We start from the raw sequence: 13,253 nt of genomic DNA on the forward strand, positions 1-13,253 counted from the left end.
TTCTTTTTTTTTTTGGCAGGTGGTTCGTCCGTACACATTTCAAGATATAAACCATTGTGCTGTTTCTGGCCTGAATGTTCCCGAACAAGCCGGTGGTTTCATGTCTTTGTTAAGCTCCTTCAACAAAAAGTAGGATTAGTTGGACGAGGTTGTGATAGTGTATATTTTCTCATCTCTGTGTTTATAGGATTCATGTTAGTTTAAAGATTCTAAGGCAGTTGTTGCAAAGGTCCATATGTTATTAATTGCAAGAACCCTTTTTCCATTAGATAGAACGAACCCTTTTACTTTTTTTATTTCGTGTACACTTAAAACATAACGAGTATATTGGGTGGTTATTCTATAATCCACGAGATAGTTTAATAAAGTTGTACCCGATTTCTACATGCCTCACTGTATAGTTTTCTGGTACGTAGTTGTTCATTATAGACACTGTTTACACGTATTTATAATGAACTAATGTGGATGTTCATTTCCATAGGTAATCAGATGTTCATTTTTACTCTAAGCATGGATGGTTACCTGTTAATACTCGTGTGTACTGCACTTGGTTGTTATGTTTTGATTTTGATATTATAAAAATTTTGATAATTTTTCTTCTGAGATAGATTAATTCTTTCGTTCTTTTTAACAAAATTTTTAATATATGCGTTGAAAAATAAGTCCTTAATAAATTAAAAAAATATAAACTAATATTTTTCATCCAATAATCAGTTAATAATTTTCTCTTTATTTTATAATCCCAACTCAAATCTTTATTCTCTATTTACTTATCATTTTGTTAGCTAACTATTGTCTAAAATATAAACTGGATGTTCATTATAGTAAGGTATTGGATGTTCAATTTAGCTATATTAGTGGATGGTTAGTGGTCACATATCTCAACATGCACAAGTATGGCAACTTTACCAAGCAACTTTGATAAATCCGGGATTTTAACATATAAAAAAACATAGATAATTTTTAGGTAAAATAACCAATAAATCATTGTACTATAGAAAAAAAAAGATGTCCTGGAATCAAGTCTTTCTAATGTGACAAACAAATCCCTAATCATCTCAGCAGTAGGTAAACTCAGTATAATGTGGTAGTTCAATTCATTGCAACTAATACTAAGTAAGCAACTTCTTCTTGCCTTTGCGCATTGCCCCCTTCGGTAATCCCTCCGCACGTTCAATCAATGACCGTGTGCTAGGTGCAGTGTATGGTGAACTAACGTCCTTCTTCTTGTTCCGTGGTGCATTGCGACGAACAGGTTTAACCGTTTCACTCAATAATGAAACAAGCTGATGAACCAATGCATTGTGTGAGCCACAAATTATGTCTAGCATCAACTCCATCCGGTATGAACTGAGTGAATCCTGTGCGTAGATTTATCAGGGAACTTAGTGTTAAGAATCATTACCGTGGTATTTTTGTACATCACGAATAATTAGAATTACGAAAGTCTTTATTTTACGAAAGTTCCACAATTAATAGAATTCCATTAAAAAAAAATTCTACCAAAGTCGCCATGTAATAAGGATAACCGAATTAGGAACATGGTATATAAGGAGTGAGCTAATAAATGTGAAGTCCTGATACAGAGATAACTAAATTCCAAGCAAACTGAAGTGGTAGACATTCTCTAAATGTTTGGTCTAGTGGCATATATGGATAAAACTGGTTAAATTTATGCATGGACTGATCATTAATTATATCAAGCACACCAACATACTTATAGATTCCCGGATAAAAAACTTAATTTCAGGTAGCCACAAAAGAAATACATATATAATTTTTTGTATTGCAGAAAAGAAGACAATTTTATTTATAATGCAAGCCGTGTAATTTAATATACCAGCATCTAGCAGTGTTCTGTCATGCTAAATTTACACTGTAGAAAAAATTCTACCAAATTTGCCATGTAATAAGATCACACAATGATTATTCATCCAAAGTGAGTAATAAGGTTAGCCAAATTAATTTTATCTAATACCCAGGTCCAATGAATATGAAAAGATAAATAAACAAATAGATAGATAAATAAGACCACTAGCAGACAAAATGATCATAGAAATAAGTTTAGGTAATATGAAGGAGCAACTATACACTAAACATATACACCACACATGATTAAATAATGACTCTCAAGAAGTAGTAGTACTGGTATATAGTGCCGCCTATGAATCATGAGCAACAAAAATCAATGGGCTGATATATCATTCCATAACTCCACACGCACATATATATATATATACACAAAATCCACAACAAACTCCCATCACATTATGTCAGTTTGGCAATGCTTGATCAGACCTCATTTAACCACAACTATTCACATCACAAAGCACTTACAATTCACAAAACATTAAAAAAAGAAAAGCAAAATCTCCAAAACACTAACGAATAATTCTATATTGCTGGATTCTCTAGATACAAGGCTAGTATATGGCACACCATTTTATTGATTATGAAACTAGAGAAAAAATGATAGAGATCAGCAACATAAAAAACAAAGAGGGCACAATAATCAAAGTGGGTTAATCACGCATTTCATCAACAAAATCCATCTACAATCTAACATGCAACCGCGATTACTAATCAGAAACTGAACAACCTCACCCACTTACCTTGGATGGTTAGGATCCTTCCGGTCAAGATGTTGGATGTCTTTCCAGTGACCTGTTCAATAGCAGGAGGCTATTTCTCGAAGGTGGGCTGCTTCTGTGCTCAGAGAGAACGGGTCCCGGTCGCGGAATACTCGGAAGATGTTTAGTTCGGCGGTGAGATCTCCGACGCGGCTGTTCTGATCGACGGCTTCTAGCCCGGCAGCTGGGTTGCTTGCTTCTCGCCCGGCAGTTGTTCTGATCTTCGACGCGAATGCCGGATGTTCAGTGACGGCGCCGTGCTGGAGGGAAGCGAACAGGTCGCTTGCTTGCAAGGTTGCGGCGCTCAGGTTTCTAGCGCCGTCACGGCTCTCTGCTACCAATTGGAAGGGTTTGAGTGGGTGAAGAGAAAGGGCGAAACAAAAGGAATTGGGGTTTGGGGAAAAATTAGAAATAACAAAAGTATGGTGGTGTGCTAAAGTAAACAGCCATATTAGGATTAGGGTTAATTTTCTGTTTTAAATTCAATTGGGCCCAATTAAAAAGTCCATTGTAGCCATTGTATAGATATTTCATTGTCTCCCTAGCGGGATCCTAAAAAGATTATACGGAAATATAAGATTTTATAGTAACATGTTACATACTCAAAATCTTATAATATTAAATATTTGTCTCTCATTTTACTCTAATCTAGTACAATTAGCATTGAATATCCTTTGGTATGTTCATAGAAAAGGGATGCTCCCATAAAGATGCGTAAAATATCTTTTTGTAAAAGCATTTACGTGTCGCATTATTGTTAGACGTATAACGTATTAATGAATCGGTTATTTTTGAATTTTTTAACAAATTTGAATAAAACCGATTTTTTTTTATAACAATAACAATAAATTCAATTTTTTTTAGGGATTTAATTGTATTTTTAAATTTTTAGGGATTTAAATGTCCGAAAAATAAAAAGTCAGGGATATAATTGTCTTTTTATCAAAAAATTTAAAGATATTCGGTTTAGATGGTATAATTCGATCAGATCAAATCGGGTCTAATAATTATAATGCAGACAATTAGATTTATTATTGTTACTATAATAAACCGATTTTATTCTGGTTTATAATAAAAAATAAATTATTAACCGATTTTAATAAGAATATCCAATAATAACATGACATGTGTGAACGTCTTTAAAAAAGACATTTTTAGTGTTTTTATTAAAGTGGTCTCCCATAGAAAATATATATAATACAGAAAGAAACTAGCATTATTAGTTATTTACTATATAATAATAATAATATCTTATATCCTGAGTTGAAACAAATTCTAATAGATTAAGGCTTTCTTATACTGTTCATAAGTGAAAAATTTTATACGCTTTGTATTTTTAATACAGGGGTAGAAGGTGGTATTTTTAAATAAGGTGAAAAGTTTGTGTATTTTTTATTTGAGAAACTTTTTCCGTATAAGCGTTTTTTTATACAAGTCTTTACAAGTACCCCTTCTTCTTCTTCTTCTTGCGCACGTTCTTCTTCATCTTCCTCTTTTTCTTCTTTTCTTTCGTTTCTTACCTTCTCTTTCTCCTTCTTCAACCATTACTGCACGTTTTCACTGTACCTTCTTCTTCTTCTTGCTACACGTTCTTCTTCCTCTTCTTCTTCTTCTTCTTCTTCTTCTTTTCTTTCGTTTCTTGCCTTCTCTTTCTCCTTCTTCAACCGTTACTGCACGTTTTTACTGCACATTCTTCTTCTTCTTCTTGCTGCACGTTCTTCTTCCTCTTCTTCTTCTTTTCTTTCGTTTCTTGTCTTCTCTTTCTCCTTCTTCATTTACGTACTTTTCTCTCTGTTTTCTTTCTTCGTTATTCTCAATTTCCATTGTTTTTTGACATCAAGTTCTGAAATCGTTTTTGAAGAAGAAGAAACAGCAGAAGATGAGGAGGAGAAAGAGAAAGAGTTCTAAATTATGCATAAGGTGTACTTCAACGAATTTTAGGTGTATTTCTTAAATCCTTTGGGTGTATTTCTGTAATCCTTTGGGTGTATTTCTGTAATCATTTGGGTGTATTTCTGAAGTTTCATTATCTTCAAATTTGGGAAGAAACTCGTTTTCATGGAGGAAGAAGAAGAAGAGTCGTTTATAATGCATGGTGAGTAGCGCGCTTTGAAAACAGGAAGTGGTTGAATAACGTGCGTTTATTTACTCTTGAATGTGGGAGTGTAATACGTATTTTTTGTTGGGCTTGTGCCAACTTGTAAGCCAAAAAGAATTGTATGTGTAGCAGGCCTCTTTTTATTTATATGGATACCACATATCTGATCCTCAGATTTGTGGTGTTTTAATTTTTTTTTTGTTGATAACCACAAATTTAAGGGTCAGATTTGTAGTTTTAAATTTTTCCTTTTTTTTTTAAATACAAATATGAGGGTGTCATATTTAAGTTTTTTTTTATTTTAAATTTTTTTGAATATACAAATCTGACCCTCAGATTTGTAACCCTATGAAATCTGACCCTCAGATTTTTCTACTTCTCCAAATCTGAAAGTCCGATTTGTTATTCAAAATTAAAAAAAAAATTAATCCATATTAAAAAAAAATACACCAATAATCCAGAATGATGAATTACACATAATTTTTTTTCATATAAAAAGAATTAGCTAATTTTATAATGTTAGAATAATAATTAAAAATACTAAAAATTACTGATATTAAATAATTTTTTTTAAATATGCATGCCAATATATATTTTTTCTTCTTATCAAAGATTGAAATTAATTAATTATATAATCTCATTAATTTATTACATAAAAATGTAGCTCACCAAGAAACACTGAAAAGGGGGATAAAAGACTAAGGCAAGTGTATCACCAACTAAATGTGAAGAAGAATATGAAAATTACTTCAGCCACAGTGTCACCTTCAATATCTCCATCTTCAACAAGACCACTTGTAATACTCAGAATAATGAAAAGGAACAGCTTATCAATGTTTGAATAAAAAAAATAATAAAAAAAAGGTGGAAAGAAAACCCTAATCAATACAAGTCTCTCACCCTATTATTAATACTACATTGATTAAGGGTAGCTAGGTATAGCTATAGGCCTATAGTGTGAGTGATTCTTTGTTTCTTTCTTTCTTTTATTTTATTCAAAGAGGAAGGAATAATAGTACCAAAAAAGAAAGAAAAAATAAGGTGAAATTATTAAAATTTAAAGGAAAAGAAAAAGAGGGAAAAAATTGTGACTTATTGTGATGTAATTGAATTGAATGGTGTCAGTACTGTTGGGTAGTGAGAATTTTTATTAGGGTAACTGAATTGATGAGAAAGAAAGAAATAAAAATGAGAGAATTGAGAAGGGGTCACATTATATATCATATAGGAAGATTTTTAAGTGTATTGTCATATCAGTGTATCAGTAATTTTTAATCGTTGATTTTAATTATAAAAAATAAATTTTCCTATACTATGAACTAAATCAATACTATTAATTAAAACAAATTCTATGAGCATTATATCTATCGTGTTTGAAGGACAATTAAGTACGAATAAAATACGGATTTCATAAGAGAGTCAGAAAATTCAAACACTTTTACTCTTTGTAAGTGAACTTTTGACCTTTCGGATCTAAGGCTCTAATACCATGTCATGATACCACTCATCCAAGAAGCGTCAGCTAATGAGAAAAGGTAACACTAATGGTTATATCTCTAATACTCCCTAAACCTCCATTATACACATTATACAAATATTCCATTGACTCCTCGTACTATCTCATTCCATAATGTTATACAGGCAAAAAAAGGTTCCACAATAACCCACCTTTTAGTAAATTTGGGTCCAAATACTTTGCTTTCAGTCCAACACCTGCATAGTTTGGTTGTCCAGTAACAAATATAGACACAAACACAACCAATGCCAATATCCCAGCAATCACAGCGCACACTATTGGTAATCTTTTTTTTTTTTTGGTCAAATCCTAAGGTGATGTTAATAAACAGCACAAAGAATGTGCATGAAAGTTCCACTAGCAATGCAACTAGTGGCTTGGATTCTAGTCCTTTTTTTTTATCAAAATCACCAATTGCAGATCTTCCTAGTGAATACTTTTATTCCAAAATTGGATCTATCACACATTTTAGTATAATGAAACCAATAATTGAACCAATACATTGTACACTAACATAAATTAGTGCACGTATAAAGGGTGTTGTTAGTATAATATGTGCATTAACATATATAATTGCACAATACACCGATTTAATAATTGGTTTCATTTTGCTAAATTAAAGCGTGTCATCGATCCAAAATTGAAACACATTTTATCAAGAGGATGTGCAATTAATGATGTTGATATCAAAACCACAAGCTGCATTGTTAGTGGAATTTTTATACACATTTTTTTATGCTATTTATTGGTATTACCTTGAGATTTGATAAGAAAAGGTCAAAGGAGTTAGGGTTACTTATGGTGTGTTTTATGATTGTTGGGGCAAATAGCATTGGCAGTGTTTCTGTCTATATGTTTTATTGGGCAACCGGACTTTGCAGTTATTGGACTTAGCCCAACAAAGTGTTTGGACCCAGTTTTGCTAAAAGGTGAGTTATTGTGGAATGGACATTGAGATTTTTGGATTGCACATATCTTGTCATGCAGAACATATTATGGGTTGTCTATAAATTTTCCAAAGAAGAGTGTATTGAAAATATAGGAGGAGTGTCTCTAGGAGTACTGTCTCAAATGATCTTTTAGTTTGAAGATGAACGTGAGCCCAACTAAGCCACAAGTGGTTCGAATCTTAGCATTGATAGCTAGATGCCTAGATTAGTGTATGTGAATGAGTGAATGAGTGTATGAGTGTATTTGTATAACAAAATAATAATAATAATAATAATAACATTGTATAAAAAGTTGGAATCAATTGTCTAAGACTCTTAAGGAGGTTATTTGTTCAAACTACTACAAGCAAATAGAAGTTATTTGTTATTTTAAGCAAATTTCACCTTTATAATGTACTTATCTATTGAATTTAAATCATTTTTTACAAAAAGATATTTTACGCATCTTTATGGGAGCATCCCTTTTCTATGAACATACCAAAGGATATTCAACACTACTTGCACGAGATTAGAATAAAACAGGAGACAAATTTTAATATTCTAAAAATTTGTTGTGTAGCATATTATTATGAAGTCTTATATTTTCCTATAATCTTCTTATCACTATATTTTGACCAAAAAAAAATATAGTGACCCATTCATTTTTTTTATTTGCTGTGTACTTATCATTCTATTAAATAGATCATGAATAGAGAAAAATAAGTTGTACAAATATTTTTTTACTAAATATTAAAAACCTTATTAGTATATCATGAAATAAAATACATCAGAATAAAATGCAATTTTCATTTTTCTTTTTTTATGCGATGATAAAACAGCCAACATGCCCAAATAAACCAGGAAGTGATTGATGACTAATAAGTAATAACTCTTCCATCTCCATGGCATTTTCTAAATTTCCACATTCATAAATATCCCCACAACATACATACAAACTTGACAAGTCATGCTACTAATTAATAGTTTCCATATGTTATATATTATTATGATATGATTATTATTAATTTTTAAGTGTCATATATATATATATATATACTTGGGAGAAGGTTATGCTGCTGTTTCAGTAGTTGATGGCTTGAGAAGTGAAGAAGAAGAACCAAGAGGCTCATGCACTACAGAGTTGGAAGAAACTGATATGGGATTTCCCTCAAGCTGCAACATAATACTTCCTAGTATTTCAGTTAACAGTTTCTTGAATTCATCTTCTTTAACCATCTTTGCATCATCTGCATTCATCATCTTGAACACTTCTCCAATAACCTTATCCATCTGCATATATAACAATCAACTGTCACAAAATTCACCTACCAACTTTTGAAACAGATCAAAATATTACTCCCTCTGATTTAAAATACCTGTCAATTCGGATAAATCATGGTCCGAACTAACAGTTATAAATATATAAAACAACTTCGATAAATTATTTCGGATCATACCTCTTCAATTGCACCAAATGGTGGTAATCCAGCAGATGGAGACACTCCATCTAGTGCTAGCCGTAGATACTCCTTTGAAATTTTTCCATTCTTATCTTTAGGCAAATTCTCTACAACTGAATTCAAAGTCTGCATATCCAATTATAGATTGGTCAACTCAATGCAATATTTTAACAAAAGTAAGATAATTAGTATATATAATATATAATATGATCCTAATTTATAAAGAAATGAATTAACCTTGTCAAATTCAAACTTGTTGGATAGTAGTCTCTTAACACCAGATCCATCAAAGGTGTTTTCGCTATGAGCAACAATGACAGGTTGCTCCTTAAGCCGTTCAGCTACACTTAATGCAACTTTCTTAAACCCCTCCAAAAATGTCTCTTGATTTTCAGAAGCAAGAGGCTTATCCCAATCAGGTCCACCTTGAGATAACAGTACAGGTTCCACAATGTTGCTAAACACCTAAACACAACCAGTAAGTACAAAATGAACTTGGCATTACTCTGTGTGTAAGTCAACAATTAACCGACTTCGACTACATGAATCAAACGATATCAGAATACAGTGGACAGTAAGTACAAAATGAACTCAGAATAAGTGTGTAAAATTTTCAGTTCTAAGAAGTCAATAATTAACAGACAAACAAATAAGAACTTAGACTACACAAATCGAACGGCGTCAGAATATAGGTCATGTACTTGATCAAGGCAAACAAAGTTTGTAACAAAGGTTGGTATTTGATGATTACCCAAGAATCTGAAGCAGGAGGAATTCCTTGATCAACAGTGAGTTTAGAAAGAGCTTCAACTATATGGTGACGAAGTGATTTTTGAGGGGAACCAATCTGAGAGAATATGGATGCCATTTCAGCTTCATAACTTGGGCCATTAAGAAACTCAAGAAGATCTTCACCATCAATGCGTAGAATCACAATTGGATCTCTCTTCAAACCAGCAGCCATACCCAACAGAATGTCTGACAGAACCTCCTTGAACTCACTCTTGCTCACTTTTTCTTGCTTGCCATGTGTGAACTCATTCAACACCTATGAAACAAAAACCCCATTGGAGCATTAAAACAAACATCTCATATGCATTAATCCTGATTCATATGGTACATTGCTTTTACACGTCACAATAATATCCTTAGAATCATATTGCTATATGTTGTGACTAATGTATCTTATGCTTTATATATTTATTCTTTTGCTGTCTTTAGCACTATAGTTATATTTGTTAGGTGAGAAATTTTACTTTTTCTAAAAGCATGCCACAAAAAAAGAGCAACTTTTTTTGTCCCCAGAATATGACATTGCCTTCAAAATGCAGCTAGGAGCAAAACTTTCCAAGCATATGTTGACTTTTTGTTACTACAAACTCTGAAAGTCTAATAACTCCAAACTTTCTAGCATTTTCTTAATAAGCATAGTAGTTAATTAGTTTTGAGGTATGATTTTGAAGTTTAAACAGCACAAATAATCAACACTTTGACACACTAATATTTTTAGTTCCAGCATGTTCCTTAACCAGATTCTTCCTTATATATGTTGATAAGAAGATAGGCACAAAAAAGTGAAGTAACAAAGAAAAGAAATCAATTGCAACTTTGCAACCAAAAAAGAGAGTCCCACAGAACCGACCAAGTTATCTTATTCATCCATATATAATAATAATAATAACTATTTTAATAATATTGTTTTTGGGACCAGCAAGAAGTCAATTCTTGGTGAAAGAAAATCTTATGTGATGTCTCAAAAAGGATCACAAGTATAAAAACAATATACATGATATATAAATAAACCACATAATTGAAAAAATAAAAAGGGTACGGTTCTCCATCAACATCTGATGCATTAATCACAGAGATTTAGATTGCCATATAGAAGATGCAGAAATGGGTTCATTATAGTTCTTGTATTGCCACAACAAAAACAAAGAAAGGAACAATAACATTCAACTAATAAACAAAAAACAACAGACATTGGAACAGAATCAAACCTGATGCAGATAATGACATCAGATTGAAAATAGTATCATATGTGAAAATTGAAAAACATCAGAATTGAGAAGAATAGAATGCTACGAGCAAATTAAAATTTGAAGATAGAAAACAAGAAAAAGTCAACATACATAAACACCTTATCTTCTTATTTAGTCGGTTTGACATGCACCTTTATTTTCTTGCCCTCAGTCCTTTTCACTAAGGACCTCCTTATTAGTAGTAACTTATTTTTCACTCTAGTAATATCTAAATCTTATTCATGTTAAGAAAATATGTCAATCCTCTGCGGTTATTTCATGCAAAATCAATAGTTAAAAATAATTGTATAATAAATACTATTAATTTCAGATAAAAATAACCACACCTACCTCAGAATAGATGTGGTCAGAATCAGGGTTAGAACCCTGAGCAGGGAGACCAAGAGCAGCACCAATATCAGCAACAGCAGGTTGAAGTTCCTTCACAGAAAGCTTGCCATCTCTGTCTCTATCCAGCTCCTGAAACTTATGGTCCACGAAGTTGCTGAACACTGCCTCGTTCCCAACCAACTCCATTATATTGGAACCGTCTAGAACCTGTCCATTCTTTGCTGATGAACCGTTATTCACTCTTCTCTCCATGATTCCTGTGACTCACTTTTCTTTTCTTTTCTCCCTTTTAATTTCCTTAGCTTCCTCCTCTCGTGACTCCAACTATCTTATTAAAGTGTGTTTGTGTGAGGGAGAGAGTTGAGGATTCTCTATGAGATCACATACACACATACATACACACTTTTTAGTTTTCTTTTGTGTTTGTATCTATCTATATATCTATATATACATGTGTGTGCCTAGTGGCTGTCAACTATCAAATCTCAAGTTTCAATTAAGGATTCCCTTCTCGAAGCCTCATGCTTGTGCTTCCTTTTTCTATTTATGATGATAATCATCAATTTCATTTCTAACAACAAAATGGTAAAACAAATAAATAATGTTAGAGAAATAATAAAAAAATAATTAAAATAACTTAAATTTATTTTTTATTAATTAATATTTTTTTATTAAATTTAAAATTAAATTTTAATATATAAAATTAATTAAATATTAATTAAAAGTAATAAATTTTATTCATCTCGATAATAATATTATACCACAAAAAGTAATTATTCTATACACATAATACGTATGAGCACGTAGTAGCAGACACTTAGGTCAAAATGAAAGAAGCTTATAAGGCCTAATAATAGGTAATCCACTATCTAATTAGTGGTATACTGCACTGGTATGTTTGGTGTTAACTAATATCAGTTAAAGTAATAAGTATTTAATAATTTATTATTTTACTTTATTGATTTATTAAGTTGATTAAATAAAAGTTGAAATATAAATTTATTATTTATTATATATTTCTAATTTTACAACTAAAATATGTCATATGTCACTTTTTTATTGTAATTAGAATCAAATTTTTTTCTTTAAAATTAAAAAATTCTCATTTCTTTCTTATTAATTTTACAACTAAAATGTGTCACATGTCACTCTCTCATTATAATTGAAATTAAATCTTTCCTTCTAAAATTAAAAAATTCTTCACTCCTCCATACTAATTTTACAACCAAAATGTGCCACATGTCACTCCCTCAATACAATTAAAATCAAATATTTTTCTCCAAAATTAAAGAGTTCTCCACTCCTCCATCTTCCTTTCTCTATCTCTCTCATTCCTTCGACCATTCTATCTATTTTATATATAATTATTAATATTAATGACTAATTACTAATTTGATAATCAAAATGTGCAACATGACATTCTTTAATTGCATTAAAATTAAACTTGAAATATTAAAATTAAAATTAAAATATACCTATATTATGCAGGGGCGGAGCTACATTGTAGCAAGGGGCCTCCTAATTTTAATTTTTTACATGTAAATTATATGTAAATTTCAGTTTAGTCCCCCTTTAAAATTTTATTTTAGTCTTATTTTATTATATAAATATTTTTGCCCCCTTCTAATCTTTCATCTAGCTCCGCTCCTGATATTATGTATCATATATTACTATCTAATTTAATAATCAAATGTGTCACATGACACTCTCTTATTAAAATTGAGCGAAAATATTTTTTTCAAAATTAATAAACTCCCTTTCTAAATTCTCTCATTTATCTCTCTCCATTTTTCTAATTCTTTCTACTATTTTTACTCTATATATAATTTATATTTTATATTAGTAATTTGACAAATCAAAATATATCATATAATATTTTTTATTACAATTAAAATAAAATTTTTTTCCAAAATTAACAAACTCTCACTCTCATTCTTTATCTTTATCTTTCTCTCTTTTTTCTCTCATTTTTCTATTTTTCTATATTTTTCTTCTACAGAAAACAAAATTAATAAAATAATATAATTTAAATAAAAATATTATTATTATTATTGTTATTATATACATAATTTTTTAGTTTTTTATTTAGTTTTAAATTTTTACCGCTTATCTTTTTAATCTATATTTTCATTTCTCTTCTTTCAAATATTTATTACATATAATTTGAAAAGAATACTAATGTTATAATTAAAAGTTAGAATCAAGATTCAATTATTTTTAAAAAATTAGTTTTGAGTTAATTTTAAAA

General features: G+C 30.7%; 1 protein-coding gene and 1 long non-coding RNA gene across 3 annotated transcripts; both read right to left on the reverse strand.

The window, feature by feature from the left end:
- Nucleotides 934-3,044, reverse strand: LOC107634181. Its single transcript, XR_001618785.2, has 2 exons — nucleotides 2,613-3,044; nucleotides 934-1,361 (listed from the first exon to the last, which is right to left on the reverse strand). It is a non-coding gene; the product is annotated as an uncharacterized LOC107634181 (long non-coding RNA).
- Nucleotides 7,957-11,500, reverse strand: LOC107629591. Of its 2 annotated transcripts, none has more exons than XM_016332409.2 (5): nucleotides 11,006-11,500; nucleotides 9,385-9,681; nucleotides 8,871-9,098; nucleotides 8,631-8,759; nucleotides 7,957-8,463 (listed from the first exon to the last, which is right to left on the reverse strand). In XM_016332409.2, exons 1-5 carry the CDS (start codon nucleotides 11,255-11,257, stop codon nucleotides 8,242-8,244), a joined length of 1,128 nt encoding a protein of 375 aa, XP_016187895.1. In that variant the 5' UTR covers nucleotides 11,258-11,500; the 3' UTR covers nucleotides 7,957-8,241. The 2 variants fall into 2 exon arrangements, with proteins under 2 accessions (XP_016187895.1, XP_016187896.1); XM_016332410.2 differs by lacking the exon at nucleotides 11,006-11,500 and adding an exon at nucleotides 9,890-10,193.

This window comes from Arachis ipaensis, chromosome B03 (genome assembly GCF_000816755.2).
Source record: "Arachis ipaensis cultivar K30076 chromosome B03, Araip1.1, whole genome shotgun sequence".
NCBI classification, from domain to species: domain Eukaryota; kingdom Viridiplantae; phylum Streptophyta; class Magnoliopsida; order Fabales; family Fabaceae; genus Arachis; species Arachis ipaensis.

What these genes read in the sequence shown, in the direction of transcription:
- LOC107629591 (XM_016332409.2), bottom strand. Translation starts at nt 11,257, where the DNA reads ATGGAGAGAAGAGTGAATAACGGTTCATCAGCAAAGAATGGACAGGTT. An exon ending in CTGACCACATCTATTCTGAG is followed by an intron (nt 9,682 to 11,005) that starts GTAGGTGTGGTT and finishes TTTGTTTCATAG; the next exon opens with GTGTTGAATGAGTTCACACA. An exon ending in ACAAGTTTGAATTTGACAAG is followed by an intron (nt 8,760 to 8,870) that starts GTTAATTCATTT and finishes TTGGATATGCAG; the next exon opens with ACTTTGAATTCAGTTGTAGA.